Below are 27,848 nucleotides of genomic sequence, written 5' to 3'. Positions count from 1 at the left end.
ATCAAAGGCCACTGTGACTCAGCTTATGCCTGCGGCTTCTAAGTTGTAAGTTATAACACCTTAGTACTGATTTCTGTAAGTATATTGGGGGCACCCGACACTAAGTGTACTGAGTAAACCATTCATGCCATTCCGAATCACAGTTTACAACTGCCCTGCATGTTATGTGGCCCATTGTTTACCAATTCTGGCAAAATTATTTAGACATTTGTATCATGCAACTGGTCATTGGACAAGAAAAATGGTAGAATGTTAGACCTATTTTTGCCTTGGACGTTATACGCACATAACATTGTGTGTTATATGACCTGGAATGTACTGCCCTGAAAAGGGTTGTGGAGGCAGATTCTACAGTAACTTTCAAAAGGGAATTGGCTATATACTTGAAACGGAAATGTTTGCAGGGCTATGGGGAAAAAGCGGGGAAATGGCACTTTCAAAGCGCTGGCACAGGCACAATTGACCAATAGGCCTCTTTCTGTATGGTAAGCTTCTATGATTCTGCATTTAATACATTCATTTGAGAATTCTTCCCTCCACTAAATTAAAATAGCAGAGAATGGAATTTCAGATGAATGTGGTAAGCGTTTGTATCTGTTGGAACGAAAGAAGAGTCAATAAAAGATTCTTCTACAAAAAGATTCTGGAAGCTCAGAGTATTTATACATGGACTAAAAGTAATTTATCAAACCTGAAGTAATTTTCTTGACTGAAATAAACAAGCCTTTTGTATCACTTAGTTGGCAAGTAGCTTCCTGAGTTTATAATACATGTTGTTGGAAAGATTTGCTCACCAGCATGCTGTTAGTAGTAGAGTCAAATCAATACCATGCACACCTGATCACAACACATTTCAAAGTACCCTTGTCACTTTGCCCTATTATACAGAAATCCTGGTCAAATCACAATATTTCGCAGTAAACTAGTTATAATTTCTGTTCCTTTTTCCTCACTAAATTTCTCCCTTCCCCTCCTTTATTTATCTCTCCTGAAGTTATTGACCCTCCCAATTGGCCATTATTTGTTTGTGAGCATTAACAGTGAGTATTGGTAGGCTATTAGACCTTGGAAGTATCACAGCCATTCTGACCTTGTACTCACTCGATGTCCTCATATGCATGTCCAGCTGTGCAGATTGCTGGATAGCGATCATGAGTGGTAACCTTAACTGACTTTCCTTCCCTAATCCAGGGGTGCTGAAGGCAGTTATAGTGTGCTTACTGGGATTCAGTCTAAGATCAGCTAACTCAGACTGGGGATCGGATCAGACACCTGACTGGCCCACAGGGCTAACTGGATAAACTTACTGAGCCACTAGGAGAGCTAAACCAGTTCCACTTTATTTTTAGGTGTTGCACAATATTTAAGAAAAAGATGTAAGCAAGAAATGATCTTTATGATGTTGTATCTAATAATATTAATTAATATTAATATATACTAATATAGGTTAAGAGATAGTTCAACTCCTAATTATGAGGTTGTTTCAAATGTTACTACAAGTTCACAAATAATCTCACTTCCTTAGTCTAATTGTGATTCCTTGCTTTGTGTGCAATTCTCAATATAAATTCAATCAGTGCAAAAGTAAGCCACAGTGTGCATTTTGGGAATCAATATCTTGGCAAAAGGAATTTAAAGGATCTATAATGTGAGAAGTGTGCAAAATCTTTAATAATTATATATATATATATATTTTAAAACTGCATCAATCCAGTAATTTGCTAACCCTGAGAGCAGGAAAGGAATCGCCTGCACTTCTGTGGTAGTTTAGCAAATACACTCTGCTAAGTATCTGTCAGTCTGTGGTTAGATTGTCGATGGTTTGCTAATTCCAGGGTCTGTAGCCATCATTGTGCAGTATGGTGACACCTGTAGTAGCACGGTAGGGGCTGTTCTCCTCTTTGTATGGATTCTGTGGGGCTGCCAATGGCTCCTTACTTGAATTGTAAAGGTAATCTCCATCCACAGAGTCTGTCTGATTGGTCGGCATACTGTGCAATTCTTGGGTGGCAACGGCATCTACCTGGAGTCTCTCACCTGATTAGCAAATGAATGTAAATGTTAGAACTTGAAACAAAAAACAAGTTTTCCAGAGGAAGTAAATGAGCAATTTTAATTGGAGCGACTAGATCTGTTGTGGTCTGAGGAAGGAGTGGTTTCATGATACTAGACACTGCAGTCACCATTTTTTGAATCTCTATTGTTGCTAGAACCTGAGAAACAAAGGCCAGAATTTTCTGGAGGAAGGCATGTTGGGAGTGGGTGGGCTCTGACGCGGTCGAGAAGCCCAGGAGGCAGGGTTTCCCGCAGGCCCGGCCGACTTTAACGGCAGAGTCTGCTTTGCATGCGAGGCCTCGATTTCCCACCAGAGGGGAGAGGGAGGGATTGGGTCGGGCCGTTAATTGGATCGAGGGTGGGAGGGGAGAGGGGAAGGAGAGGACGGGGATTGGGGCCGGGCAATGGATTGGCGGGAGGGGGGTGCGAGGACTGGGGAAGGATCGGAGTGGGGGGGGAGCGAGAATTGGGGATCGGGGCCGGGAAAGGATCGGGAGTGGGGGTTGCGGTGATCAGGGTCAGATGATCGGGTTGGGTGAAGAGTAGATCGGGACTGGCCACCGGAGGATCGTGGCCAGCTTCAGCATCATTGTTGGGGGTGACCAGGGAAGGTGATCGGAGGCCTCGTGAGGGGGTCTCCAATTTCCGGGGGTGTGTTAGGTTGGGTCGCTGGATCCAGGAGGCAGTCTTTAACTGCCTCACTTTAACTGCCGGGTTTCACGAATTGTGTGAAATCCGTCCACATGCAGTTAAATTCAAAATTGAGGTAAAAAAGAGGGCTGCCCGCCCTTCCCTCCCTGTTAAAATCGAAAGTGGGCAGGTTGGAGGCGGGATCAGATTGAGAATCCCATTTTTAATAATTTAACACTGTGACTATTTGCACTGTGTTGTTTCTGCACCTGCATTCTCTGGACTCCGCCCCCGACGCCTCTCGTGCAGACTCCTCGGACCCGGAACCGGAACCGGGAGTGGGGCCCCGACGAGTCCGCATGGAGTCCGCTGCCGCTGGATTTGTTTCCAGCCTTGGCATTATTGTGGCCTTCTGTGAGACAGAAAACATCAGAGGTGGTGGGAGCGAGAGAGCGAGGTGCCGGGAGGGGGAGGTGGGAGAGAGAGTGGGGAAGGAGAGGAGGGAAAGAGAGGTGGCGGGTGGGCAGGGGGAGAGAGCGAGACATGGGAGGGTGAGAGACATGGGGGTGGAGGGTGGCAGAGACATGGGGGAGGGGGAGAGACATGGGGGTGGGGGTGGCAGAGACATGGGGGTAGGGGAGAGACATGGGGGTGGGGGGTGGCAGATAAATGGGGGAGGGAAGAGACATGGGAGGGGCAGAGACATGGGGTGGTGAGAGACACGGGGGGGTGGGCAGAGACATGGGGGGGGGGAGACACGGGAGGGGGGAAGAGAGAAACATGGGGGTGGGGGGGAGAGGGAGAGACCCGGTGGGGGGGGGGATAGAGAAAAAAACACGGGGTGGGTGGGGGGGGGGGAAGAGAGAGAGAGATATGGGGGGGGGGGATGGAGAGAGATAGGGAGAAGAGAGAGAAATGGGAGGAAGAGAGAGCGATGGGGAGACAGAGAGATGGGGAAGCGGAAGGGGGTATCGGAGGGGAGAGAGGGAACTCAGGGAAGACATATCACATTCTTCCAACATCCTTTACACCCACACCTGATTTCTCGGAACGTCGGTGCGTGTGTGACAAGGGACATCGCTGGAGTGGATGAAATCCGGATCATGACACACATATCCAATAAACCAGTTAAAAATCTGTGACCCACACACAATGCACCATCTATGGCGGGGGGGAGGGGGGGGGGGTAGGTTCAGGAACTTGGGATGGTGGTGCATGAACTTGGGCTGGTGGGTAAGGAAGTTGGGCTGGGGAGGCATGAACTTGAGCTGTGGGGGTGTTGAACTTGGGTTGGGGGTGTCAGGAACTTGAGCTGTGGGGTGGGTAAAGAACTTAGGCTGGGGAAGGCGTGAACCTGGGCTGGAGGGGGGGTTGAACTTGGGCTGGGGGTGTCAGGAATTTGCGCTGAGGGATGCATGCACTTGGGCTGGGGTCAGGGATTTGGGAGGCTTTTGCATGCACTTCAGCTGGGGGTGGGGGAAGGAGGTAAGGAACTTGAGCTGGGGGGTGGTTAAGGAACTTGGGCTGGAGGGGGGATGAACTTGGGCTGGTGGGGGGGCAGGAACTTGAGCTGGGGTCAGGAATTTGGGACGTTTTTTCTGGGTTTGTGGAGCTCTATTGTGACTGCTTGCAGGGGAGTTCTGAAGTCAGAATGCCTCGAATTAAACTTTGCAAAGTCACTCAGAACTTGGGCGGGCGGGTCCAATTACAAATTCTAGAGAACTTCTGCGTGTGGCTTATCCTCCAAGGGGACCAATCAGCAATCAGATCATGTGATAATGGAGAGCCAATCAGCCAGAAACACAGTACAAATAACTGAATCCATAACTTAACTACCCCCAATTTTAGGTTAAAATTTCCCCCCAAATTGTTTTATTGTCTTTTTTTTCAATTCTGTTTCCGACAATTTTGCATAAGCTGACTCGTTCTGAGGTAGGGTTTCACAAGTACGAACACCTCTCAGAAGTGACTTCATCTAAGCCTAGTTTTGGAGTATTCTCAAGCTATTTGACCATGAAGGATGTCATAGCCGAACCCAATCTTTGCTTCACCCAACGTCTACACCTGCGCACCTTGCAACATAGGTCACTAAATACAGTAGTGGGAAACCCTTCCCTGGCCTGTGGGCCACGAGGCCAATTATAACACCTCAACTAAGATCAGTTAACTCAGCATGGATACCTTGTGGGCAATTTTAATGTAGCTCATCGGTTTTACATCCTGCCCAATATTACTCTCAATTCACTTCAGGCGGGTTGTAAAACCAGCATTCCTCCCGACCCTGTGAGGTCACGACAGGCAGATTAGGTTAAAATTGCCCTTCTTGTGTCACTGTTGCTGAATATTACAGTGTAACTGTAGCTGGTATAGCAGCCAACTTGATTATTCTTAAAGTTAGAACCCTGCTGATATCACGATATAGCCAGTGTCAAATACAGTACTAAACCACATACATTGAAAGACTTCAGGTTTAATTCCTAGTCTGAACCGAGTTAGCTGATCTTATCCCAGGTTGCAATAGTTACATAGTTATTACATTGGGGAGAAATTGCGTAGCGTCCCGTTTGGGACGATAACATTTGCAGTAACGCAAAAGTATCGCTAGGCGCTACACAAGTGAAGCCGAAATGAACTTCCGGTTTAGTGCTCCAGGGAGGAAGTGGAGTGCTAAATCAAGCGCTACCACTTCCCTTGGAGCACTAAAGCCAGCAAGAGGGGGTTTAGCAATGCAGCGCTGCACTATGTTGAGTGCAATGCTGCCGGGATCCAAGACTTGTTCACTCTCTTAAAGGGAAGGGCCATTGCTGCAGGCTCTGTATTACAACGATGACCCTCATCATCGACACCAGCTGCGATCCGCGATGATCAGCCCCAAGCACTCTAACAGAGTGCAGGGCTGATCAAGCGTGGCGCAGCAAAATGTTTAAAAAATAACCTAAGGGATGAAAACAATTTTTTTATTGACACAAGAGGCCTTACCTTTATCTACCACTCCCCAAACGGCCGGCATCCCTAACAACGCCTCGTGCAGCTGCCGGTGTTGACGCCCAGAGGTGCTGCAGGGGGTGGAACCGAAGTTCGCATCCAGGACACTACACTGCCGGATGACATCACGATCGCCGGGGCACAGGAGATCATGGCGCTAAGGGTTACTGCTACCGCAAACCTCCACGGCAATTTCACGGGCGATGATACTCTCGTTGCGTCCGGTCGCAGAGCAAGGAGTGCCCCATTATCGGCCCCCAGAGGCGCAAATGATGCCAATTTCTAGCCCATAATATTTATAACACAGAAACAGGCTGTTCAGCCCAACAGGTCCACCCTGATGTTTATGCTCCACACGAGTCTCCTCCTACTCTTCTTCATCTAACCCCATCAACGTATCCCTCTATTCTTTTCTCCCTCGTGTGCTTATCTAGTTTATCCCTAAATGCATCTATGCTAGTCGCCTCAACTATTCCTTGTGGCGGCCAGTTCCACATTCTAACCACTCTGGATAAAGAGAATTCCCTATTCGATTTATTTGTATTCATGACCGCAAGTTCTGGTCTGCCCCATAAGTGGAAACATCTTCTCTACGTCTAACCTATCATACCCTTTCATAATCTTAAAGACTTCTATTAGGTCATCATTCAGTCTTATCCTCACACTTATCCTCAGTCCTATTTTGCATGAACTATACCCCCTAATTTGGTGTTGTCCGCAAATTTTGAAATTGTACTTCCGATTCCTGAGTCCATTTATGTAATGTCCCTACAGTCAAATATCTTGCCAAAGTCATTATCTAGGCTGGCACTCAAAAGAATGCCAATTAGGTGAGATACCAGAAAGTGCTCAGCAGCCATGGCATAGTGGAATTTTACTAGATTTTGTTTCAGAAAAACAATGCCATTAAGTATTAAATATAGACACCAATGTAGGAAACAGAATTTAGAAAACAGTGCAGAAGAGAGCAGCATAATCAAACAATCTATAATATTTCATTTTGCAATTAAAGAAATGATACTCGTGATTTCTATGTACATTCACATCTCCTTCACTCTGTGTTTCTGATATGCATGTTCCATGTTAGCACTGGTTTAATTAGCAATAACAAAACCAAAGTGTAAAATTCAAATGAGAGAAAATAAACCATACAAGGGCCTAAAATCCTCCGCCCCACTCCACTGGCAGGAGCATGGTGGAGTGGGCACTGGTGATTCTGCTCCTGGCCTTTCTGGGGTATCGAGGGTCAAGATAGGGTAACTTCATTCGAATGCCAGTGGCAGGTGCCAATGCCACTATTGGTGTATCTTAGAGGGGTGGGGAGGAAAGGTAGTGCTGGCAACCACTCATGCAACCACCAACACCACCAGCTAATAAGACTTTTTAATATCTGTCCCCTTTATAAGGGCAGTGAAAATATAAAAATTGCACCATTTTTATAGGAGTCCAGATCAGGGCCCAAACTTGGAGCTCCAGTTGGGTCTCACTTCCATCACTTAAAGGATCTGTTTGTTGGGTTCAGCTGGCTCCCAAGTCATTGGGTGTTAAGAGAGGCTGGGGCAGAGGAATTTTCCAGCATGGGGATTCCCTCCCCAGCCCTGCTCCCTCTGACATCAGGGGTCATGTTTGGGGTAAGCGGAAGTTACACCTCTGCCAGCTCCTGGGTGAATTGATTTTGAGCAAAAGCCCACTGTCCCTGTGTCCCACCAGGAATCCCACTTCCATCAGGCTCTGCATCTAACTTTCACCCCAGAATTCCCATTGGGGCCGAGGGGTTTTGACCTCAAAATCACGACTGCTTTTACTTGAACAATGTCAACTGCAAACTAACATCTTGTACTTAGGTTCAAAACAAAATCCATTACCATCCAAAGTTGTTGTGCAAAAGATAGACTTAAAATACAGCTGGTAAGCCTGTCTCTGAAATATATAATCATAGACGCTTTGGTCTGAAGAAATTTGTGAGAAAATTATTTATTTTACATGCCTGGAAAAACGTTCCACTGCCCGGGTATAGCGTTGAGTCACCCAGATCATGAGGTACTAGGTTCAATTCTTGCGTGGGATAAGTTAGCTGATATTAGCCAGGGCAGCCATTGCTGTGTTTCAAATCACTTCAGTGTCCTTGAGCAAAGAATGGAGAAATCAGACAGAAGATTCCCTGCTCTTAATTCCTATCCAGTGCTGTAAAGTGTGTGTGTAGATGTCAGGTGGATTGGACATGGTTCATCTATAATGTCCTCCATTGCTGAATAGCTTGTTGTGGAAAGATGTGTTTGCACTAGAGAGGGTACAGAGGAGAATTACGAGGATGTTGCCTGGACTGGAGAATTTTAGCTATGAGGAAAGATTGGATCGGCTGGAGTTGTTTTCTTTGGAACAGAGGAGGCTGAGGGACGACCTTATTGAGGTGTATAAAATTATGAGGGGCTTAGATAGGGGGGATAGGAAGGACCAATTTCCCTTATCAGAGAGGTCAACAAGCAGGGGGGGCGTAGATTTATAGTAATTGGTAAGAGGCTTAGAGGGGATTTGAGGAGAAATGTTTTCACCCAGAGGGTGGTGGGAGTCTGGAGCTCATTGACTGAAAAGGTGGTCGAAGCAGAAACCCTCACCACATTGTAAAAGTATGTGGATATACACTTGAAATGCCATAACCTACAGGGCTATGGACCAAGAGCTGTAAAGTGGGATTAGGCTGGATAGCTCTTTGTCAGCCGGCATGGACATGATGGGTCGAAATGGCCTCATTCTGTGCTGAAAATATCTATAATTTCTATGATTATGAAGGCTCCCAAATCAAGAATGACAACTTGAGCAAGTCACAGCATGGCTGATGCTGCTGCACTCCATCATGAGGTCAACGGGCGGACAGGAGTTGGCAGGGGCGGTGGCGGTGGGGGGGGGCATTGTTCAATTAAGGAGAAAAATTGAATTATTTGTAGATGCATTCATGCTGCTCCTTGGACTATTGAGTTTGATGTGACAGCAGTGATGGAGCAGGAATAATTCCCTCTGCTGCTGTGAGGAGATACTTTCATATTCTGGAGATGAGCGAGGGCTAAAAATTAGAAGCAGTGTTATTCCAGGATACTGTTAGGTGCTTTTAGTTTGATGGAGTACCACTACTGCAGTCACATGGCTTTTGCACCTAGACATAAACAACCTGATCTCCATACAACTAATGGAGCAGAGACCCACTTTTCTGATAGTCTAGTGATCTGCCGTCAAAACAACTGCCTCCTCTTCTGACCACCAAACACTCTGAGCCACTTCTGTGTACTTGCGTCCATCCATTACGATGCAATATCATCTGGTGGAGTAGCTCCATTGGCTGAGAGGAAAGAAAAGATACAAGGGGAGTTTACCATTAAATTAACTAAACAGAAGCAATGAGCAGCGCAGGGTGCTTGTAGTGGAAATGGAACAAAATCATGTTGCCATTCCAATCAAGAGGGCAGCCACTGTGTGGCGTGTTCTAATTACAAATAGCAATGGTTTTCAAATTAGATGCCAATTTTCCCAATGAATACTTGAGAATACTATAGAAGTTTGTCCTGGAGTTTTTCATTCAGGTGCCACCTTCTTGTCCCATCTCTATTGTATTTCCAGAGCAGCAGTTGCCCTAATTAGAGTAGGTGGGCCAGGTTCCCAGGCTAGGAACACAAGATGAATGGCAGTGTGAAAAGGGAGGGGATAACAGTAACAAGTGTACTTATAAAGGTGTGAATCTGCAGAGATTTCAATGATAAAATACCATGAATACATTGAGAACATGGAAGAGGAAGTGGAAATAACTGGTGTATGCAGTAATATTCAATTACTGTAAAACAGGAGGTTTTTTGAAACAAAATTATAGATTATTTTTGTGACAGGAAAGTTAATGAAAATATGTTTGGACTTAAAATATATGTTTACAAGTAGGCTTTTGTTATGCCACATTTCTGTTCAGTTTTGTCCCTCAAGTGTCAGCTTGTGTTAAAGTTGACATTTAACAGATGTTTCCAATGTGTAGAACCAAGATATTCATTTATAAATGTGACCTATTTGCAGCTCAAGGGGCAATCAGTCTGGAAACAACAAACCAGCCTGTGGAATTTGAGGGTTCAACATGAAATGGAAATGGAATATTTCAAAAGTGGCATTAACTCTTTTTCAGTGTACAATTTGCTGGCAACAGAGCAAGATATTTTCCTCATGACACTCACTTCTTGGTGATCAAGATTACAGACGTAAATTTGAATCGATTTACTAATATCTGTAAATTGAAAAAATTATGTCATGATATTTTGTGAACATCAAGGTGAGGAAAATTAGTGCTGGGAAATGCAATTCTGAACCAGATTTCGAAAACAGCAGAAAGAGTGTCTTCAATATCGATTGGTCAAATCAAATCGAACGGGGTAGCCTTGAGGAGGAATTCATAGAATGCATACGGGATTGTTTCTGAGAACAGTATGTTACAGAACCTACAAGGGAGCAAGCTATCTTAGATCTGGTCCTGTGTAATGAGACAGGAATAATAAATGATCTCCTAGTAAAAGATCTTCTCGGAATGAGTGATCACAGTATGGTTGAATTTGTAATACAGATTGAGGGTGAGGAAGTAGTGTCTCAAATGAGCGTACTATGCTTAAACAAAGGGGACTACAGTGGGATGAGAGCAGATTTGGCTAAAGTAGACTGGGAACACAGACTAAACGGTGGCACAATTGAGGAAGAGTGGAGGACTTTTAAGGAGCTCTTTCATAGTGCTCAACAAAAATATATTCCAGTGAAAAAGAAGGGCGGTAAGAGAAGGGATAACCAGCCATGGATAACCAAGGAAATAAAGGAGAGTATCAAATTAAAAACCAATGCGTATAAGGTGGCCAAGGTTAGTGGGAAACTAGCAGATTGGGAAAATTTTAAACGACAGCAAAGAATGACTAAGAAAGCAATAAAGAAAGGAAAGATAGATTACGAAAGTAAACTTGCGCAAAACTTAAAAACAGATAGTAAAAGCTTTTCCAGATATATAAAACGGAAAAGAGTGACTAAAGTAAATGTTGGTCCCTTAGACGATGAGAAGGGGGATTTAATAATGGGAAATCTGGAAATGGCTGAGACCGTATACAATTATTTTGCTTCGGTCTTCACAGTGGAAGACACAAAAACCATGCCAAAAATTGCTGGTCACGGGAATGTGGGAAGGGAGGACCTTAAGACAAGCATTATCACTAGGGGGGTGGTGCTGGACAGGCTAATGGATCTCAAGGTAGACAAGTCCCCTGGTCCTGATGAAATGCATTCCAGGGTATTAAAAGAGATGGCGGAAGTTATAGCAGATGCATTCGTTATAATCTACCAAAATTCTCTGGACTCTGGGGAGGTACCAGCGGATTGGAAAGCAGCTAATGTAACGCCTCTGTTTAAAAAAGGAGGCAGACAAAAGGCAGGTAACTATAGGCCGGTTAGTTTAACATCTGTAGTGGGGAAAATGCTTGAAGCTATCATTAAGGAAGAAATAGCGGGACATCTAGATAGGAATAGTGCAATCAAGCAGATGCAACATGGATTCATGAAGGGGAAATCATGTTTAACTAATTTACTGGAATTCTTTGAGGATATAACGAGCATGGTGGATCGAGATGTACCGCTGGATGTGGTGTATTTAGATTTCCAAAAGGCATTCGATAAGGTGCCACACAAAAGGTTACTGCAGAAGATAAAGGTACGCGGAGTCAGAGGAAATGTATTAGCATGGATCGAGAATTGGCTGGCTAACAGAAAGCAGGGAGTCGGGATAAATGGGTCCTTTTCGGGTTGGAAATCGGAGGTTAGTGGTGTGCCACAGGGATCGGTGCTGGGACCACAACTGTTTACAATATACATAGATGATCTGGAAGAGGGGACCGAGTGTAGTGTAACAAAATTTGCAGGTGACACAACGATTAGTGGGAAAGCGGGTTGTGTAGAGGACACAGAGAGGCTACAAAGAGATTTAGATAGGTTAAGCGAATGGGCTAAGGTTTGGCAGATGGAATACAATGTCAGAAAATGTGAGATCATCCACCTTGGAAAAAAACACAGTAAAAGGGAATATTATTTGAATGGGGAGAAATTACAACATGCTGCGGTGCAGAGGGATCTGGGGGTCCTTGTGCATGAATCCCAAAAAGTTAGTTTGCAGGTGCAGCAGGTAATCAGGAAAGCGAATGGAATGTTGGCCTTCATTGTGAGAGGGATGGAGTACAAAAGCAGGGAAGTCCTTCTGCAACTGTATAGAGTATTGGTGAGGCCGCACCTGGAATACTGCGTGCAGTTTTGGTCACCTTACTTAAGGAAGGATATACTACCTTTGGAGGGGGTACAGAGATGATTCACTAGGCTGATTCCGGAGTTGAGGGGGTTACCTTATGATGATAGATTGAGTAGACTGGATCTTTACTCCTTGGAGTTCAGAACGATGAGGGGTGATCTTATAGAAACATTTAAAATAATGAAAGGAATAGACAAGATAGAGGCAGAGAGGTTGTTTCCACTGGTCGGGGAGACTAGAACTAGGGGGCACAGCCTCAAAATACGGGGGAGGCAATTTAAAACCGAGTTGAGAAGGAATTTCTTCTCCCAGAGGGTTGTGAATCTGTGGAATTCTCTGCCCAGGGAAGCAGTTGAGGCTAGCTCATTGAATGTATTCAAGTCACAGATAGATAGATTTTTAACCAATAAGGGAATTAAGGGTTATGGGGAGCAGGCGGGTAAGTGGAGCTGAGTCCACGGCCAGATCAGCCATGATCTTGTTGAGTGGTGGAGCAGGCTCGAGGGGCTAGATGGCCTATTCCTGTTCCTAATTCTTATGTTCTTATTAATGCAGTAAATGTCCCAAGGCATTTCACAGGAGCTTTATCAAGCAAAATTTGAGGACAGATGACCAAAAGCTTGGTTAATGAGGTAGGTTTTAAGGAGTGTCTTAAAGGAGAGAGATATAGAGAGGCAGCGAGGTTTAGAAAGGTCATTCCAGAATTTAGGGCCTAGACAGCTGAAAGCAGGGAGATGTCCACATTTGCGTGTTTCAGACTGGCGCAATCCAAGATCCAGGAGTACGTGCTGAGGGACGCACTAAAAATTGGTGCAGTTGCTGCAAAGGCACGGAGGGGAAGAGGCATAGTTTAAAGTCCTTCCACCACGATAAACCCATGGGCTGGAATCAGTATAAAACTCTCCTCGGGCTGTACTTGTAAACTTTTTGTATACATAGAGCACCATGATCTGGAAAAACCTATGTAGTGCCATGTATAATGCAAGTTCTATTTAGTAATGTATGTTGCAAAGAAATGTAACTGTACCCTCACCCATTCCATGTACCGTATAGTGCCACTAGTAAAGTAATTTGATGACTAATGATGAGTAATGTATCCTGGATTGTACCTCGAAATTTAAAGCAAGCAAATGTATTGAACGGAACTGCCGTTAGCATCCAAATGTATTGTATGGAATTGCTGACCGCATCCAAATGTACTGAATTGCCTTCCAATGTATTGTGCAAATTTTTATATGAATAAATTATATTTTGAAATTTAAAAAAAGACAGCTGAAAGCACGGCCGCCAATGGTGGAGTAATGAAAACCGGGGTTGCACAAGAGGCCAGAATAGGAGAAGTGCAGAGATCTCAGAGAGTTGTAGGGCTGGAGGCAATCAGTGATTTCAGGCATTTGGGAGAATTTTTCGGGGGCTCAGGAGGTGTATTCGGTGGTGGGTCAGGTGGGGGAAAAAAATTCTGACAATGGGTCGGGAACCCGCTGTCATCCTGCCACCACACTATTTTCCCAGACATCAGGTCTGTCAGGGCTGAACAGCCCCAACATGCAGCAATGGGGGAGGTCATTTAGTTCATTAGGACCATGAAAACAGCCCATTAATCAGTATTTTGAGGTCACTGTACCATTTTACGAGGTTGCCCACAGGGCCCACGCTGCTGGGGAATCATGTCAGGTAAGGAGGTTGGGAGTTGAATCAGCATGGGATCATCTCATTACTTGACAGCTGAAAATGTGCTATAAAAGCTCCCAACTCAGAGCTGTTCACTTTCCAAGCTCAGAAGCTGTTGCTTACTTCATTTGGAAGACAGATTGAGCTTTATGTAGATTGCAAATGTTTGGAGCAAACTCACCTCATTGGAACAACCTCTCTCATCATTGACAGATCGCTTCTGTCATCACAAGTTCACCTGCCATCTATTACATCAGCATTGGTGCCCTTGAACTATCTCATCTTGGTCCTCAGAATCCCACCATGATTAGCCCCAACACCAGCAGCACCAGGCACACCAACAACAACACCAAACTTCTCCGCAAACACCTGATGCTGCACAAGACACAGGGCATCAGCACCCAACCACATTGCTGCTGGAATGCCAGGGATGGCCTCACCATGGCCAGATTTACTTCACTTGACGCTGTACACTCTGGCAGCCACAAGATGTGCCAGGTTTGCACCACCCCACACCAACACCATAAAGCATCCCTGCAATGGCCAAGCCATTCATTTCACACTCATCACCATTGCGGAGGGTACCGTTATGTCTCACCATTCACTGCAACTCACTAAGCCACTTCCAAAGGTGCACACAAATCTGTCCAAGAACACAAGTGTTGAAAATAAAGGTTTCAATGTTTGACACCATATTAACAGAAACTTCATATGCTAAAACACACAAATTACATTCCTTGTGTGTTGTTAATTGGTATAATTGTACTAGGATGAGGGTGAGTGTGAGGGGTGAAATGGGGAAGTGATCATGTAGATAGAGAGATAAATGGAGGTGCTAGGTAAGTTGCTGTGAGTAAGAATGTGCAGGAGTAGGGTAGGGAAGGCAGAGTGATGAGGATGTAATGAGAAGCACAGGAGGATGAAGGTGAGTGTGGCTTTGTACTAATGTTTCATGATCTAATCAGATCATTGAAAGGTTTGCACCACTGCAGCCTGGTCCTCTGATGACATCCCTGCTTGTATCCTCCTGTGCAATGTGCAACCAGGTTGCGTTGATCTCCTGGGGAGGTCTCTTCCGCCTATTGGATGGGAAGAGAACCTCCCTGTGTGCTGTGACTCCCTCCATATGCATATAGAGGGAGTCGTGGGAGAGCCTGGGTGCAGCACTGCACCTCTGTGCAGTGCTTGTCAGTGTTTGCAGCACCTCAATGCTGTAGAACACTCACAACATAACTGTCAAAATTAATTTGTGCATTGTCCCTTTAAGGAAACCGTCTGATGATGTGTCATCAAGTGATGTCATGAGACCCGCTTCCTTCAATTGGCTGGCAAATGCACTGGGCAGGCTTAACAAGCCCAATCAATGTAAAACCAGCAGCAAGGTCGGGACCTGTCACTGATCCTGGCCGTACTGGACCCGCCGAGGTTGGGGCAATCGCAACCTTAATGTCAGCATTGAGCAATCTCAGGACCAGTATAACACAATGAGTAGCAGAGTAAAGCTCCTGGTGCTCTGTCAAATCCCAATCTCAAAATATAACCTTCCACTAAAAATGTAATATTTTCCACAACATTCTCTCTTACTGAGATTGTTAGTGGAATTTAGTGGAAAATATAAGAACAGTTTTGTGCTGTGGATCGATGTCGGTTAGAAACAGGATTAAGACTGACTAAGCTCATTTCATATTCAGCCCTTTCATCATGTGTTGAATTTAAACCCAGGACCCCAAATGGAAAGGCCAACATCTGAAACGGCACTACCCCGCCTACCTAAAGTGAATTATTTAGGATAAATTAAAGATTATTTGTCATTATTAACATCACAAAGTTAATGAAAAGCTAAATTCCGCAGACCAGTAAACTATTATTATTAAACAGGGTATTACTAAGTGCAAAAACACCGCTTCATTACACTTTTACAGCATTCGCCAATTTTTAAGCACTGATGTCAGGGTGATATTTGCACATCAGTAGCAAAAGCTTCAGCTATTGGAAACATAATTATTTATTTTCTATATATATTAACACTTCTTTTGCCCTGAATTTGTGAAAATGGCCTGGCTCAGAAGGCTAGCTGTACCCAATTTCGTAACAATAATTTGAATAGGCTACTGGCACACAAACAATTTGCCATAGAGCTTGACCTGGGGAGTCTGGCGCAATATTTCTTAAAGGACCACAGCTTGCCATTAAAGGAGAAGTTGTGATGGTGACAGAAAAGTGGAATAATTGGTACCAATCCCTTTTGTGTCATGAAGGCAGGAAGTCTTCAAACAGTTATACAGCTCTCTGGTGGCTCAACTCATTAAGGCATTGAGTAGCTGAAAGTCCCAGATGCAATCCTCAGCCTGTGGTTGTTAACTGATCTCAGCCAGGATGGCAATAGTGACACTTCAATTGGCCTCAGGGCCCTTAGGTTAAGAAGGGGGAAATCATCCAGATTTACATTCCCGATCGTTATTCAAAAACAAGTTCTTTAGGTGGACGTATGCAGACATGAGGTGTGGACAGGATTGGTTTGGGCTATGGGACTCCCCATCCCTATTCAAATAGGCTACTGATCCTCACTGTCACTGACTAGACAATAACAACTCAAAGAGATTATCAATTGTCCAAAAATTGGGTGAGCTTCAGACAAAGGCAGAAGAAAGGAAAGAAACGGGATTAAAAAAAAAAATTGCTAATTTTTTCTGGCCCTCTCGTGAAAGCATTGACTCTCGCCGGGATTTGGTTCTATGAGTGTCAGCAGCACCTCCAACATCTTACACACATGACCGAAAGATGTGCAACCTGGAACGTTGAGTGTTGGTGGCTAACCAACCATGAAGGATACAAACATCAGGACCACTGGATATCAATCAGAGGGATAAACTCTGGCTGATTTTCTCCATCCTAGCACAGGGGCGCTGAGGTGAATTAAAAGTACCCCAATTGCTGACCAGATCAGATCGATTAACTTACAATAGACGAAGAATCGAAGGTGGGATCCCATTGGTCAGAATGGCTCAGTGCCTTTACCCGATAGGTCATTAGGAGATGTCGTTTCCAGGGTTTTTTTTTAAGAAATGCTAAAATTAGTTGCTGTTGCTTATTTTATTATTAATAGAGTAGGATCAAAAATTAATAATTTTCTTAAAGAGAGTAGATTACCAGCATTTATTGAAGGGTGAAGAACATAAATTTCATACCCTAATTGATAGGCCAGTTACACTCCAGAGTTTGTGTCAATACCGAGTGGTTTTGGCTTCACATTGATACAAACTGTGTCGATTAATTCAGTTTTGAAATCACATGAAGCATATTTAGACCAGAGGTGTGACACTACCTCCAGAAGATAGTTCCAAGCCACTTGGGCTTAGCATGTTCTGTAAGTTTTTAAGAAGTTCCTCGGCAATCCATTCAATGGCCTGGTAGCTTTATAAAATTATTTTTGAATGTTTTTAATGCTAACAGGGAGCCAATTGGCACATCAATTCTCTTCTAATATTAAAGTTGAACTAGCATTCTGAAGCCAGTGAGTGAAGCACTGCACTTGTGAGCATTTATGCACTGACCGTCAATCTCACTGTGAAAAGAGCCATGTGGAAAGCAGCAACCTAACTCGGGTCTGCCGACTCTGTACGTTATGCTCTGCAGGTAACTTCTGAGGCTACTGTGCACTTATGATTTGTTTTGAGAATGTTTTCAAGATGTTTTGCTACTTCATAATATTTTGATGGTAAATACAGGTTACTATTTACTCTGGCTTTAAACTATGGTAACGGTGAGGGTAGGGAAAGATTGCAAAGTCATTGATTTTCTGCCTGTTTGTACACTAAAACAATTAAATGATTTTCACAAGTTGTAGTGCATGAGTGATTAATCAGAATAAGCAGGCCACACATGGGAAGATAGTGGCACCACATAGAAGTGCAAAAATATTTTTATAAAGCATTTTGTTGCATAATATTGAACAATTTTTTGCTTCTAAACCTCTATGCAGCTTCAATTAATTGCTATAACAGAGTTCTCACACATAATGTGCCATTTCATCAAAAAATAGCAGTTGAAGCTTCATTAATGGTTAAGTTGGTAAATATATTGCGTGTACTCAACCAAACAGGCTAAGAAGGTCCCAAATTTGATTCTTTCTATGTGCTGAGTTAGCTTATCTCAGCAAGAATGGCAGTGGGGGGCATGACAATTGCCCTCAGTATCCCCAGTTTAGAGACAGGGAAAAATCCCCAACAAGAGTTCCTGTACCCGATTGCTATCCAGTAACACCTGCTCAAGAGGGCGCATGTGTAAACATTAAATGAGGAGCAGATATGGATCTTGCCAGCGATATTCCTTGTTTTCAATTAGTTGCCAGCACTCATTATCTAGACTGATAAAGTAGTGCTCTTTGGCGTAATCCAAGTGGGATGTTTGAAATAAAAGCTGCATATCCACAAACCATGTCTAATTAGACATTAGCAAAACAGTCATATTCCCATACTTACACAGCTCTATATTTTCAAAGGAAGAAATCAAAAACTGGACTTTCACTGTCCAGTTCTCATTCCTCAGAGTTACTGGGTGACCATCCCCTGAACCAGCTGTCCAGTTCAAAACTAGCTGGATAATTACTCCAGTGGATCCATCCTGCAGCACGAGCCACCACTTTCAGGAGAGAGGAAGTGAGAACAGATGGAAAAATTGTGGGGGGGGGGGGGAAATGGGAGTCGACCGGTTTCTGATAGACACGTGTAGTGTTAAGTAGATCCATCAGACTATAGCACAAGTACACATTGCATTGACCTATGCACTTTCAAGCTGAATGAATAATGCTATAGTATTTTCCATGCAGACCAAAGAAACAGCTATTTTAGCCTTTGTTAATATATTGATTTATGAGTGACAAAGCAAATGCAGTGAAGCTGGTAAATAAGTACTTGTGAATGGTGAAACAATCCCTCCACTCCCAAATAGAAAATTGATGATCCCTTAAATCTTAAATGTCAAGGCAGTTGGCTACTTACTAATACCAAGTTTAAACAGACCAGTTTCATTTGGTGAGCACAAAGGGAATGCTACAACCAGACATATGGTATCGGTTCCCTTTCGTCTATCACCACCACTTCCTGGTCACTAACCTGAGTGGAGCTGCACCTGATGATACTTGAGCTCATGTGCTTCCACAAAGGTCTTGCCACAAATTGCACAGGCAAAACCTGTGTCTTTGGAGTGTGTGCGCCTCACATGGCTGTCATGGGCTGCATGCGAGGCAAAGGCTTTGCCACAGTGTCGGCATTTGAAGGGTTTCTCTCCAGAGTGCTGGCGAATATGGGTACGCAAGATGCTGGAGGCAGTGAAGGCCTAGAGCCAGGGAAGAAAAAGAGTAGAAATGCATTAATGATGTTCATCAGATCAGTCAACGACAAGAAAAGGCCACTTGGCTCATTGAAACTCTTCCCTCTAGTCCTAACTCTCGTGTTACAGCAGAATTTTGAACATCTTTAATATTTTGTCTCTACTACCCCCACCTAGCAGTTTATTCCAAACATTTGTCACTCGTTATATTGTTGTACAGTTATATTCATGCCATCAGTTCCCAATGCACAGGTTTTGCACAGCTAACAGCAACACCAAAATAAATTTGTAGGAGTCACTAAGGCCAGTGGCCAAGGATACAAGATAAAATATGGGAAACTGTGCGACAAGCAGGTGTCAGGAATTGCCAGAACTAACGCAACCCTTAACTGAATATAAAAGCAGATTTTGAGTAAAGAAGTTCTTCCTATATCTGTTTAAAATTTATTTTACATTTAATCCATGTAACACTTATTTGCTTTTTTTCTCTGAGAGACACGTAGTGCAATATCCTGTGATCATTGTGTAAAGCAGCCTACCCACCTTGTTACAGTAGACACACTTGTATGGACGCTCTCCTGAGTGAACCCTCATGTGTTTATTAAGGCTGGAGGACTGCGAGAAGCTCTTCCCACACACGGAGCACTGTGCAACAGAGAGAGTCACACATTGGAAAAAGTCTGCAAAACTAACTGTCGCACAACTGACCTTACAATGATTATGGCATGTTCCTAAGAACATATAGAACATAAGAATTAGGAACAGGAGTAGGCCATCTAGCCCCTTGAGCCTGCTCCGCTATTCAAAAAGATCATGGCTGATCTGGCCATGGACTCAGCTCCACTTACCCGCCCGCTCCGCATAACCCTTAATTCCCTTATTGGTTCAGCTCTATGTTTTTCATATAATTAAATTGATTACCAATATCATATTGAATTGTGTGGAGTGGCTATGGGAATGCAGGGTAAGAACTTGTGGTGGAAATGTGACACATCAACTGCATTTATTCTGACAAGAGTAGTTGTGGGACATCATGTGTGTTGGTGAACCAATGGATTCTGGCATAAAGTTACCCTAGCAATTGTCTCATCTCTTAGCTGTGCCATCATAAGGAGGCATGGACAGAGGTTTGGTGAATCCCAAAATGATAGTATGATGACAGACTGAGAATGGAGTAAAAGCAAGAGTGCTCTCATGTAAAAGATGTCAAGCACAAAAGTCCCCCTGACAGTAAAGAAGTAAACAGATAGAACAAATAAACAGGCAAAGATGGTGGCAGTTTTGAGAGAAGAGAGATCATATTATCTATTAAATGTATAGACAAGTGTATACATCCTTTCTGATTTTCCAGACCTGGTGATCATTGTACATATCTGGATGTGTACATGTGCATGGCTGCTCTGGATGTTTTGGATGTGTTCCACAGCTGCTGGTGTAGTTGCTTTTCCTGCACCTCAGGTACAGAATGGTGGAACTGGTAAAATACCAACAGGATTTATATTGTATCCCAAATTAATTCACCAGTAAGTATATAATCGATACAAAAGCAAAATACTGCGGCTGTTGAAAATTTGAATAAATATATAATCGATATATCTACACACTGTGGATTGTTACTATAATGTATAAAGTACATACAAGTATTTGTTCATTTCTATTGTTTCCAGCATACAATTTAGTTTAGGTAAGAGGCATCGAAAGGGCGATTATCTAATCATTCCATGGCACAATTATTGGTAAACGTTTAATTATAAGAGATCACTAAAATCTACACGAACCGGTTACTGGAACTTGGTCTGGTGTGCAGAAACGGGGGTAAAGTCAAATGCCATCTACAGGAAGAGCCATGTCATTGTAAGTAACCCCGACAGGTACGGGATCCACTTCACAGAAATGTACAGCTATTTCCAACCAGAAGTAACTTATATTTTATAGGGTATGGTCAGCTCCTCAGGATGTCCAAAAGCGAATTGTTGTGCTTATATGGGCAAACGAACGGTCGGAAAGTGAGAGCAATTTTCAGTTTCTATATGCTGAACAGAAATGGTCCCGAGAGTAAATTATTTAAACTATTTATATTCAATTCCACCATATCGTGTTTCTGGTGCATTGGGGATATGTGGACAGACTGGACTGCGCAGATATGTACAGCACACAGTCTGTGTGATCTTACATCGGAATGTCGGGAAATTCGTTCATTCAAAATATGAATAAAATGGGCACCGAATCTAAATACAATGTGTACGAATACACACGTGTTTAGATGAACCCGGTCGGAGTTCCGCCTGTACAGACAGGAGGATGTGTGGCGCTGCTGTCACCCTCTCGCTGGACAGTGTCCGCTTGCTCTGGGTGTTTGTGCTTACTTTGTGAGGCCGGTGTTTCTCGTGTACATGCAGGATGTGGATCCTCAGTCTGTCTCTCTTCTCGAACGATCTGCTGCACAGGTGACAGGGGAATTTGCGATCGCCCTGGTCCACGCACCGGGTATACTTCAGGTGCTTGTCTCTGTAGTACTTGTAGGCGAATACCTTCCCACACCTCTCACATTTAAAGCCCTCTCTGGACTCTGCCAAAGGAATGAAAGTCGCATTTCAGTCAAGAGATCGCAGCTAATGACAGTAAACCGCAAAAGGGCAGAAAATCGTTTAAGTGTTTTAACCTTCAGTCTGCTCTGTGAATGGGCTTTCAGTCATTTCCTTTAAAGTGACCGGGATTCCCATAAACTGCAGGTAGCAGTCTCCATACCACACCAGCAGCTCCTGCTTCTCCAGCACATCCTTGCATGTCTCGTAGAAGATCTTCCCTTCGCTCTGGATGGCAGTTAAATTCTGTTCTTGCGGGGACCTGGCGCAGTTTACCAAGGCCATCCAGTTACTAGCCGCCCCTTTCCCGTCTATGAAGTGACTCAGTCGGCCGTCTTCAAAAATCTGTAAGAGAAGTTACCCCATATGAGAGCATACTGGCAGCAGATACAACAGGCTAAATAACACTTACAATCGAACGCTGTCATGGCAAATAGCACACTGTAACTTGTTTCACTCGTAGAACGAAACGTTTATATTTAACCAAACAATCTGTAAAGTCTACACCTTATTTATGTATATAGTTGCACATTTAAAAGTAATCAAACATGCCCCCCCCCCCTGTTTAATTTGAGATATAAGAGTGTCATCCTCACCTCCCACATGAAGGAATTGTCGTCATAGGTTTTAATTTCACTCATATTCACCACTTTTCCTGTAAAAGGTCCAAATCGAACCCCCTTGGGGATTATATTTTGGGAACAGAAGACGCCGAGATGAGGAACTCCCCCGTAGAAGGTGTGAGAGACAGCGAGCCCTGGGGGGGGAGAGAGAGATGGAACGGCACACGGTCACTTGCACAGCATTTAACCGAGACAGACAGATCCGAGCAGCCCCGCTACCTCCCCCACTCCCTCCCTCCCCCCTCTCCTACACACTCGCTCTCTCCCTCCCCCTCACTCCCCCCTCTCCTACACACTCGCTCTCTCCCTCCCCCTCACCTACACACTCGCTCTCTCCCTCCCCCTCACTCCCCCCTCTCCTACACACTCGCTCTCTCCCTCCCCCTCACTCCCCCTCCCGTCCGCTCTCTCCCTCACCCACTCACTCCCTCCCCCTCTCCCACCCCTACACACTCCCTCTCTTCTTCCCCACTCCCCTACACTCTCCCTCCTTCTCTCCTTCTCCCTCCCTCCCGCACTCATTCCCTTTCTCCCACTCACTCCCTCTCCCCCACTCACTCCTTCTCCTACACACTCCCTCCCTCTCTCCTTCCCCCTCCCCCACGATCTCCCCTCCCCCCACTCACTCACCCACGGGGATTTCGAGAGAGTCTCTGTCCAGCAGCTGAACCTGGGACTCGGGCCCACCTGCAGAGTAAAGAAGCAGAAAGATGATCACTGGCCAAGCCTGTGTTGCTGTCTGGGAGAAGTTACTAGTGAGGAAAGTGGGGATCAAACTCAGCCAGGTTGGGCTCGGTACCTGTGTTACCGGATATTCGCAGTCCTGAGATAGCATGCCCGGCCGACTGGTCGGAACTACCCGTGTTCATGCGCCCGTATAGAACCAGGTTCAGATCCGCCTCGGTGAACCGTCCGGACTGGCATTTCCGAGCTGGTGGATTCACCTCCACCAGATACCGATGGGAACCCAGAGCCTGGTCGCTGGGATTCGGCTGGATGCGGGAGCCCCGACCCTCCTGCTTCCCGGGATTGCACAGTGCAGTCGGGCGAGAGGCAGTAACCGCTGGCTTGTCGTGGTTTCGGGGGTAGACCGGGTTAATACTGTTCGGCATTTTACTGAAGACAGGCAGAGACGCCGCCGGTAAGATGCTGCAGATTCGCTCGGTTACCGAGGAAGACTCGTTGAGAAATGAAAAGTTGCTGAAACTGAAAGGCATGACTGAGCTGGAATCGCTGACAAGTCTGCCCAGGGATTTGAGAGGCTGGAAGACTTCTTCGGAGGAGCGGAGCACATCAAGGTAGTGGGGATGGGGCAGGGTGGAGGAGTAATAGCCCGGGATCCTCGGTGGAGTCGCCGTCTTTAAGGTTTCAATCGGGTAAAGTTGTTCTTTCACTGACAAGGACATCCCAACTGGAACTGTGCAGCAACCTGATCGCCTGTGAATGAGCAGGGAGAACTGTAACCAGTGTGAATACATGTTTATATTTACATAAGTAAAGACCACTTCCTTCGCACAAATCCCTGCAATCATGGACCAAACTAATCACAGTAATGGTTCACAAAACGCACCGTGACCATTCCCTCTTTGTGACAAAGTTAGTTCAACTTCCTCATCAAGAGATGGGTTTGTACAAGCTGGATTCTTCATGAAATGTGGATTTTAAAAGAGGTTTTCTCAATAGTTTACAGGATCGCGATAACTTTCCCGGGAATGTTCAGTCTGATAATATTTTCGTTTTGACAACTCCTACCCCATTGTGAGTGGAACACCCCTTCCTATTTCTCACCTGATGGAGGGACCGATGTGATCCCGAAAGCTTGTGTAATTCACATCCAGAATGTTGGGTGGACAAAAGACACCACACTGTGGTGTGGGCTGCCTTTCTAGTGAGCCAACATCAGAGATCCAGTTCGTTTCTAAATAGTGTTACTAGAACTGAAAGAAATCACAAGCCCGGAGTTAGGACATTCAATAACTGTTCAATTCAGAAATATCCAGAGAAGGAATATGAAACCACAGTTGAATAGCAATTATCAAATGAAGACCGTACACATATTGGACACGATTCGCTGTAAAAATATTTTATGAAGCTCATTAAAGTTCTACTGTAAAATTATATTGTCGAAATTTGCAAATTGGTTACTGCAATAACTTAAAAACTATACATATGCAGCAATTCTTAGCAAACAATCTGAATTTTATACTTGAAACTAGAACCCTGAGGAATTCGAAGCAATGAAATTTACATTCAACAATTTGAAATTGCGTTCAAGAGAGATCAGGACATTTTAGTTTGCAAATCTAAAGAGGTTTAAAAACAAATGTAAAACTTATCGTTTTTCTAATGGGACTAAGTTTATCGTCCTTCTACAAACGAGGTGAAAACATCCTACCTGTTCTATGTGTGCGGGAACAAACTTTAAAAAAAAATTAAGCTTCTGCTAAACAAAAGCCTGGAGAACAATCGGGTCCCAAATTATGGCGCGACTCTAAAGACAGATAATTAACAGACTACCGGCTCGTTTCTAAATGAACGGCCTGCAGCGATTAACCAGTCAAGGGCAGAAACAAAAGCAACGCGGCCCGCAATCCTCCCAGAAGAAGAATACATTGGCCTTTCCAGCGAAGTCTCTTTTAAAGTAAGATCTGATCAGGAAACGATTGTACTGGGGCCCGGATCACTTGCAGAATTGCCTGGGAATCATTCATCAGGTTTTCATATCTGGAGAAGTTATTATCCACCAAAAAGTATCGGTTTGGTGTAAAGACCACATATTACCCACCCCCCACAGACCGCAATTGTGTTCCCCGAATGTTGTACCTTTTGAAAGTCTGCTGACATTAAATATTGCCGCGGTTTGCTGCATCCGAGGAATCGCAGTGAGAAATAATCGACCACTCGTTCCCGTTTCCTTGAAAATGCAGGAAATTGTCACCGTCACTGCACGGATGGGGATTTGGCCTTACTAAATTACTAGACCAACGCTTCAGCCTAAAGACACCATCCACAAATATTTGTGGCACCATTTCACTCGTTCCTAACACTTATGCTGGAGTATAATTACCATTATGAATTTCATCAAGCTGGTTTGCATTTACGAATGCGTTAACGTTTCACCTTGCAGTTAATGTGTAATGGTGTGCGCCTTTCAGTAAACCGAAACAACACAATCTACCCCGAGGAGTTTAATTATGTAAAAAAAATGTTTTTAACTTGTCACATTCTTACTCATTCTGTCCCCTCACACCCCTCCTTATTCCAAAGTGACCAGCGGGACGATAATTCCTTAACCGAAAACGGGTATAAAACACGGGAGAGCTGAAAGTTGGCAATCTAAACATTCAGCTCAAAGTGCAATGAATTCGATATTATCCATTGGATCAATATTCGCCAATAATTGAAACAAAACAGGGTCGTGACATTTAAATTAAAGAACATCGGGTCAATCGCAGAGGTCAGGGGGAACTAGATAATGAACACATCTAACGCCTTGGTTAAGTATTGAGTAAACAAAACGCCAGTTTGATCAATTACTTTTTAATACTCTCACTGGTGTAAGACGGATGTTAGAACTCGACCCCTATTTTTTTTTTAAATAATTGCACTTTAAAGAATTACACTCTCTTTACCGGGGTCACTAAAAGAAGCTTTCCAAGACCAGCTGCTGTCACTTACCTGTTTTGCTACAAAGTCCTCTAAATCCTTCAAGACATTGGACGCAAGCTGTAATTACGAACTGTTTTGCGAGTTCCTTTTCTGTACCAGTTGGGTGATGGGGCAGGTCTTGTATTTTGAGGCTGGGTGCGGAGCTGCTGTTTGCTGAAAGCTTGTGTTGTGCTTGTGGTCAGCTGAGGGCAGATGGCAAGAGAGTGAGGAACAGGAGGGGCTGCTGCATCACCCCTCACCGCGGCTATTGGTCGGAGGCAGAGAGAGCGGGGCAGAGAGAGAGAGAGAGAGCTCCTCGGGGACTGCACTTTAACACATTAGAAGCTCACAGCTCGCTGCCACTGCATCCACTGGCTCTCGCAAACGGAGACTTCCTATTTGAACTGCGCCGTGGCTGACATCAAACTGAGATGTGGTTTTACCAGTGTAAGCCTATCGAATAATATCCAATACAACCCCAAAACATCAATTTAAAATCTTCCGAGCCTCTCTGGTAAAATGTAACATTTATACCAGAACCAGCTGGATGATCCAGATGTGCGCACTCGGTCATCTCGCCAAGGTCAGCGGCTTGAAAACACAGCCCGACATTTCGCTCCTCGGGCCGAGACAGAATTGTGAGCTAACAAGGAACCCATCTTTTGGTAAAACAGCAGAAGGTTTAAATCAGGTGCTAATCCCAAACCAATCCCCTCACAGTGATATAAAACTGATGGATCTATTGCCCACATTTATTAAACATTCATATTATCCATACGTAAAATGAATTTAACATTCTAGCATCGATTCGCAAGCAGTTCAAGTGCCTCTTCACTAACTCCCCACACTGGCATATCTCGCACTGGCATATCTCGAACATGCTTCACAATGTCTCAAAGGGATTTCCACGACTCTATAAGATCACTAATATATAGTACAATACACTGGCTGTTAACTATTCGATACAGCCCAAAGCAACTTGGCGCAAGACCACTAAATATGGGTAAAATCAAAGCTAGTGTCAAGATTCTGAAAATGAAAATGTGCAGCTGCGTATTGACTGAAACATGTCAAACGACACAAGAAAGAAATGCACCATTTCAGGTAACAGGTCAGTCAATTATTACAAAACAGAATTATTAGTTATCTTCTGCATCAAAATAATATGAAATATAAACGAGGAAAAAACTTTAATCGGAATAAAACGAAATGATTTTACTTCTCAGGAAGGCTCCAGTAAATCGGCCGATACAATACAGTGCTGCCTCCCTCCCACAGCGATACCACGAGTGTGGTGCAGCACAGATCACATTACACAACATATCTCAAACAGTTCCGTTTTAAATAAACAGCAAGAATTATAATAACGGGGGCTTAATTTCTGGAGGAAGACACATGTAGTGATACAGAGAAGTAATTTTCAGAATGAAATGAATATTTATTTAAAATGCTAGTTTGGAATACTGAGAAAGTGTGTCACTCCAGAGTGGCAATTGCAAAGCATATAAACAGAAGCATATAAGGATGGTTAGGTTGTTAGTTCGGATTTCATTTGAAATGTACTTTTAAATGTTCAAACTGTTTTGTGCAGACAGTATTAAAGTTCGCAGCGGTTGTTTATTTCTTTCCGTTAGTTATAGAACTAAACGCCTGTTACTTTTACTAAAGGGATAGATGACCAATTCATCAAAGTGGATTTATTGTTTATAACATTACTATGTCTCCCATAAACCATAATCGGAAGATTTTTTAACATGCAATCCACAGGGCAGTGGATTTTAAGATCAGTCAGTACGGGGCTAATACAGCGATATAATAAAACTGCGGGATGCAGGGGAATTTTGATAGGTTTTCAAAAGTGAAAGAAAATATAAATATGGCCAGTTTGATCTGGTTTAATAAAACAGGGCGAATTCACAGCATTTGATGTTAGAAGATGAAATATTACTTACTATCTATTAAAAATATCTAGAACGACGACCCGTCAGAAAGGCTGTCCACTCACACTTACAGTGCGAC

At 44.0% G+C, this 27,848-nt stretch overlaps 1 protein-coding gene across 1 annotated transcript; it reads right to left on the bottom strand.

Moving 5' to 3' along the window:
- Positions 1-1,825: 1,825 nt before the first annotated feature.
- Positions 1,826-23,587, bottom strand: prdm14 (PR domain containing 14). The gene is made up of 8 exons (XM_070884431.1): positions 22,981-23,587; positions 22,812-22,868; positions 22,155-22,315; positions 21,636-21,903; positions 21,340-21,542; positions 19,517-19,618; positions 18,757-18,979; positions 1,826-2,037 (listed from the first exon to the last, which is right to left on the bottom strand). Exons 1-8 carry the CDS (start codon positions 23,585-23,587, stop codon positions 1,826-1,828), a joined length of 1,833 nt encoding a protein of 610 aa, XP_070740532.1.
- Between the last annotated feature and the right edge of the window lie 4,261 nt (positions 23,588-27,848).

The sequence above is a fragment of the Pristiophorus japonicus genome, chromosome 1 (genome assembly GCF_044704955.1).
Source record: "Pristiophorus japonicus isolate sPriJap1 chromosome 1, sPriJap1.hap1, whole genome shotgun sequence".
Lineage (NCBI taxonomy): Eukaryota > Metazoa > Chordata > Chondrichthyes > Pristiophoridae > Pristiophorus > Pristiophorus japonicus.
Note: the sequence above shows the minus strand (reverse complement) of the source record. Positions and strands in the feature narration are given on the sequence as shown.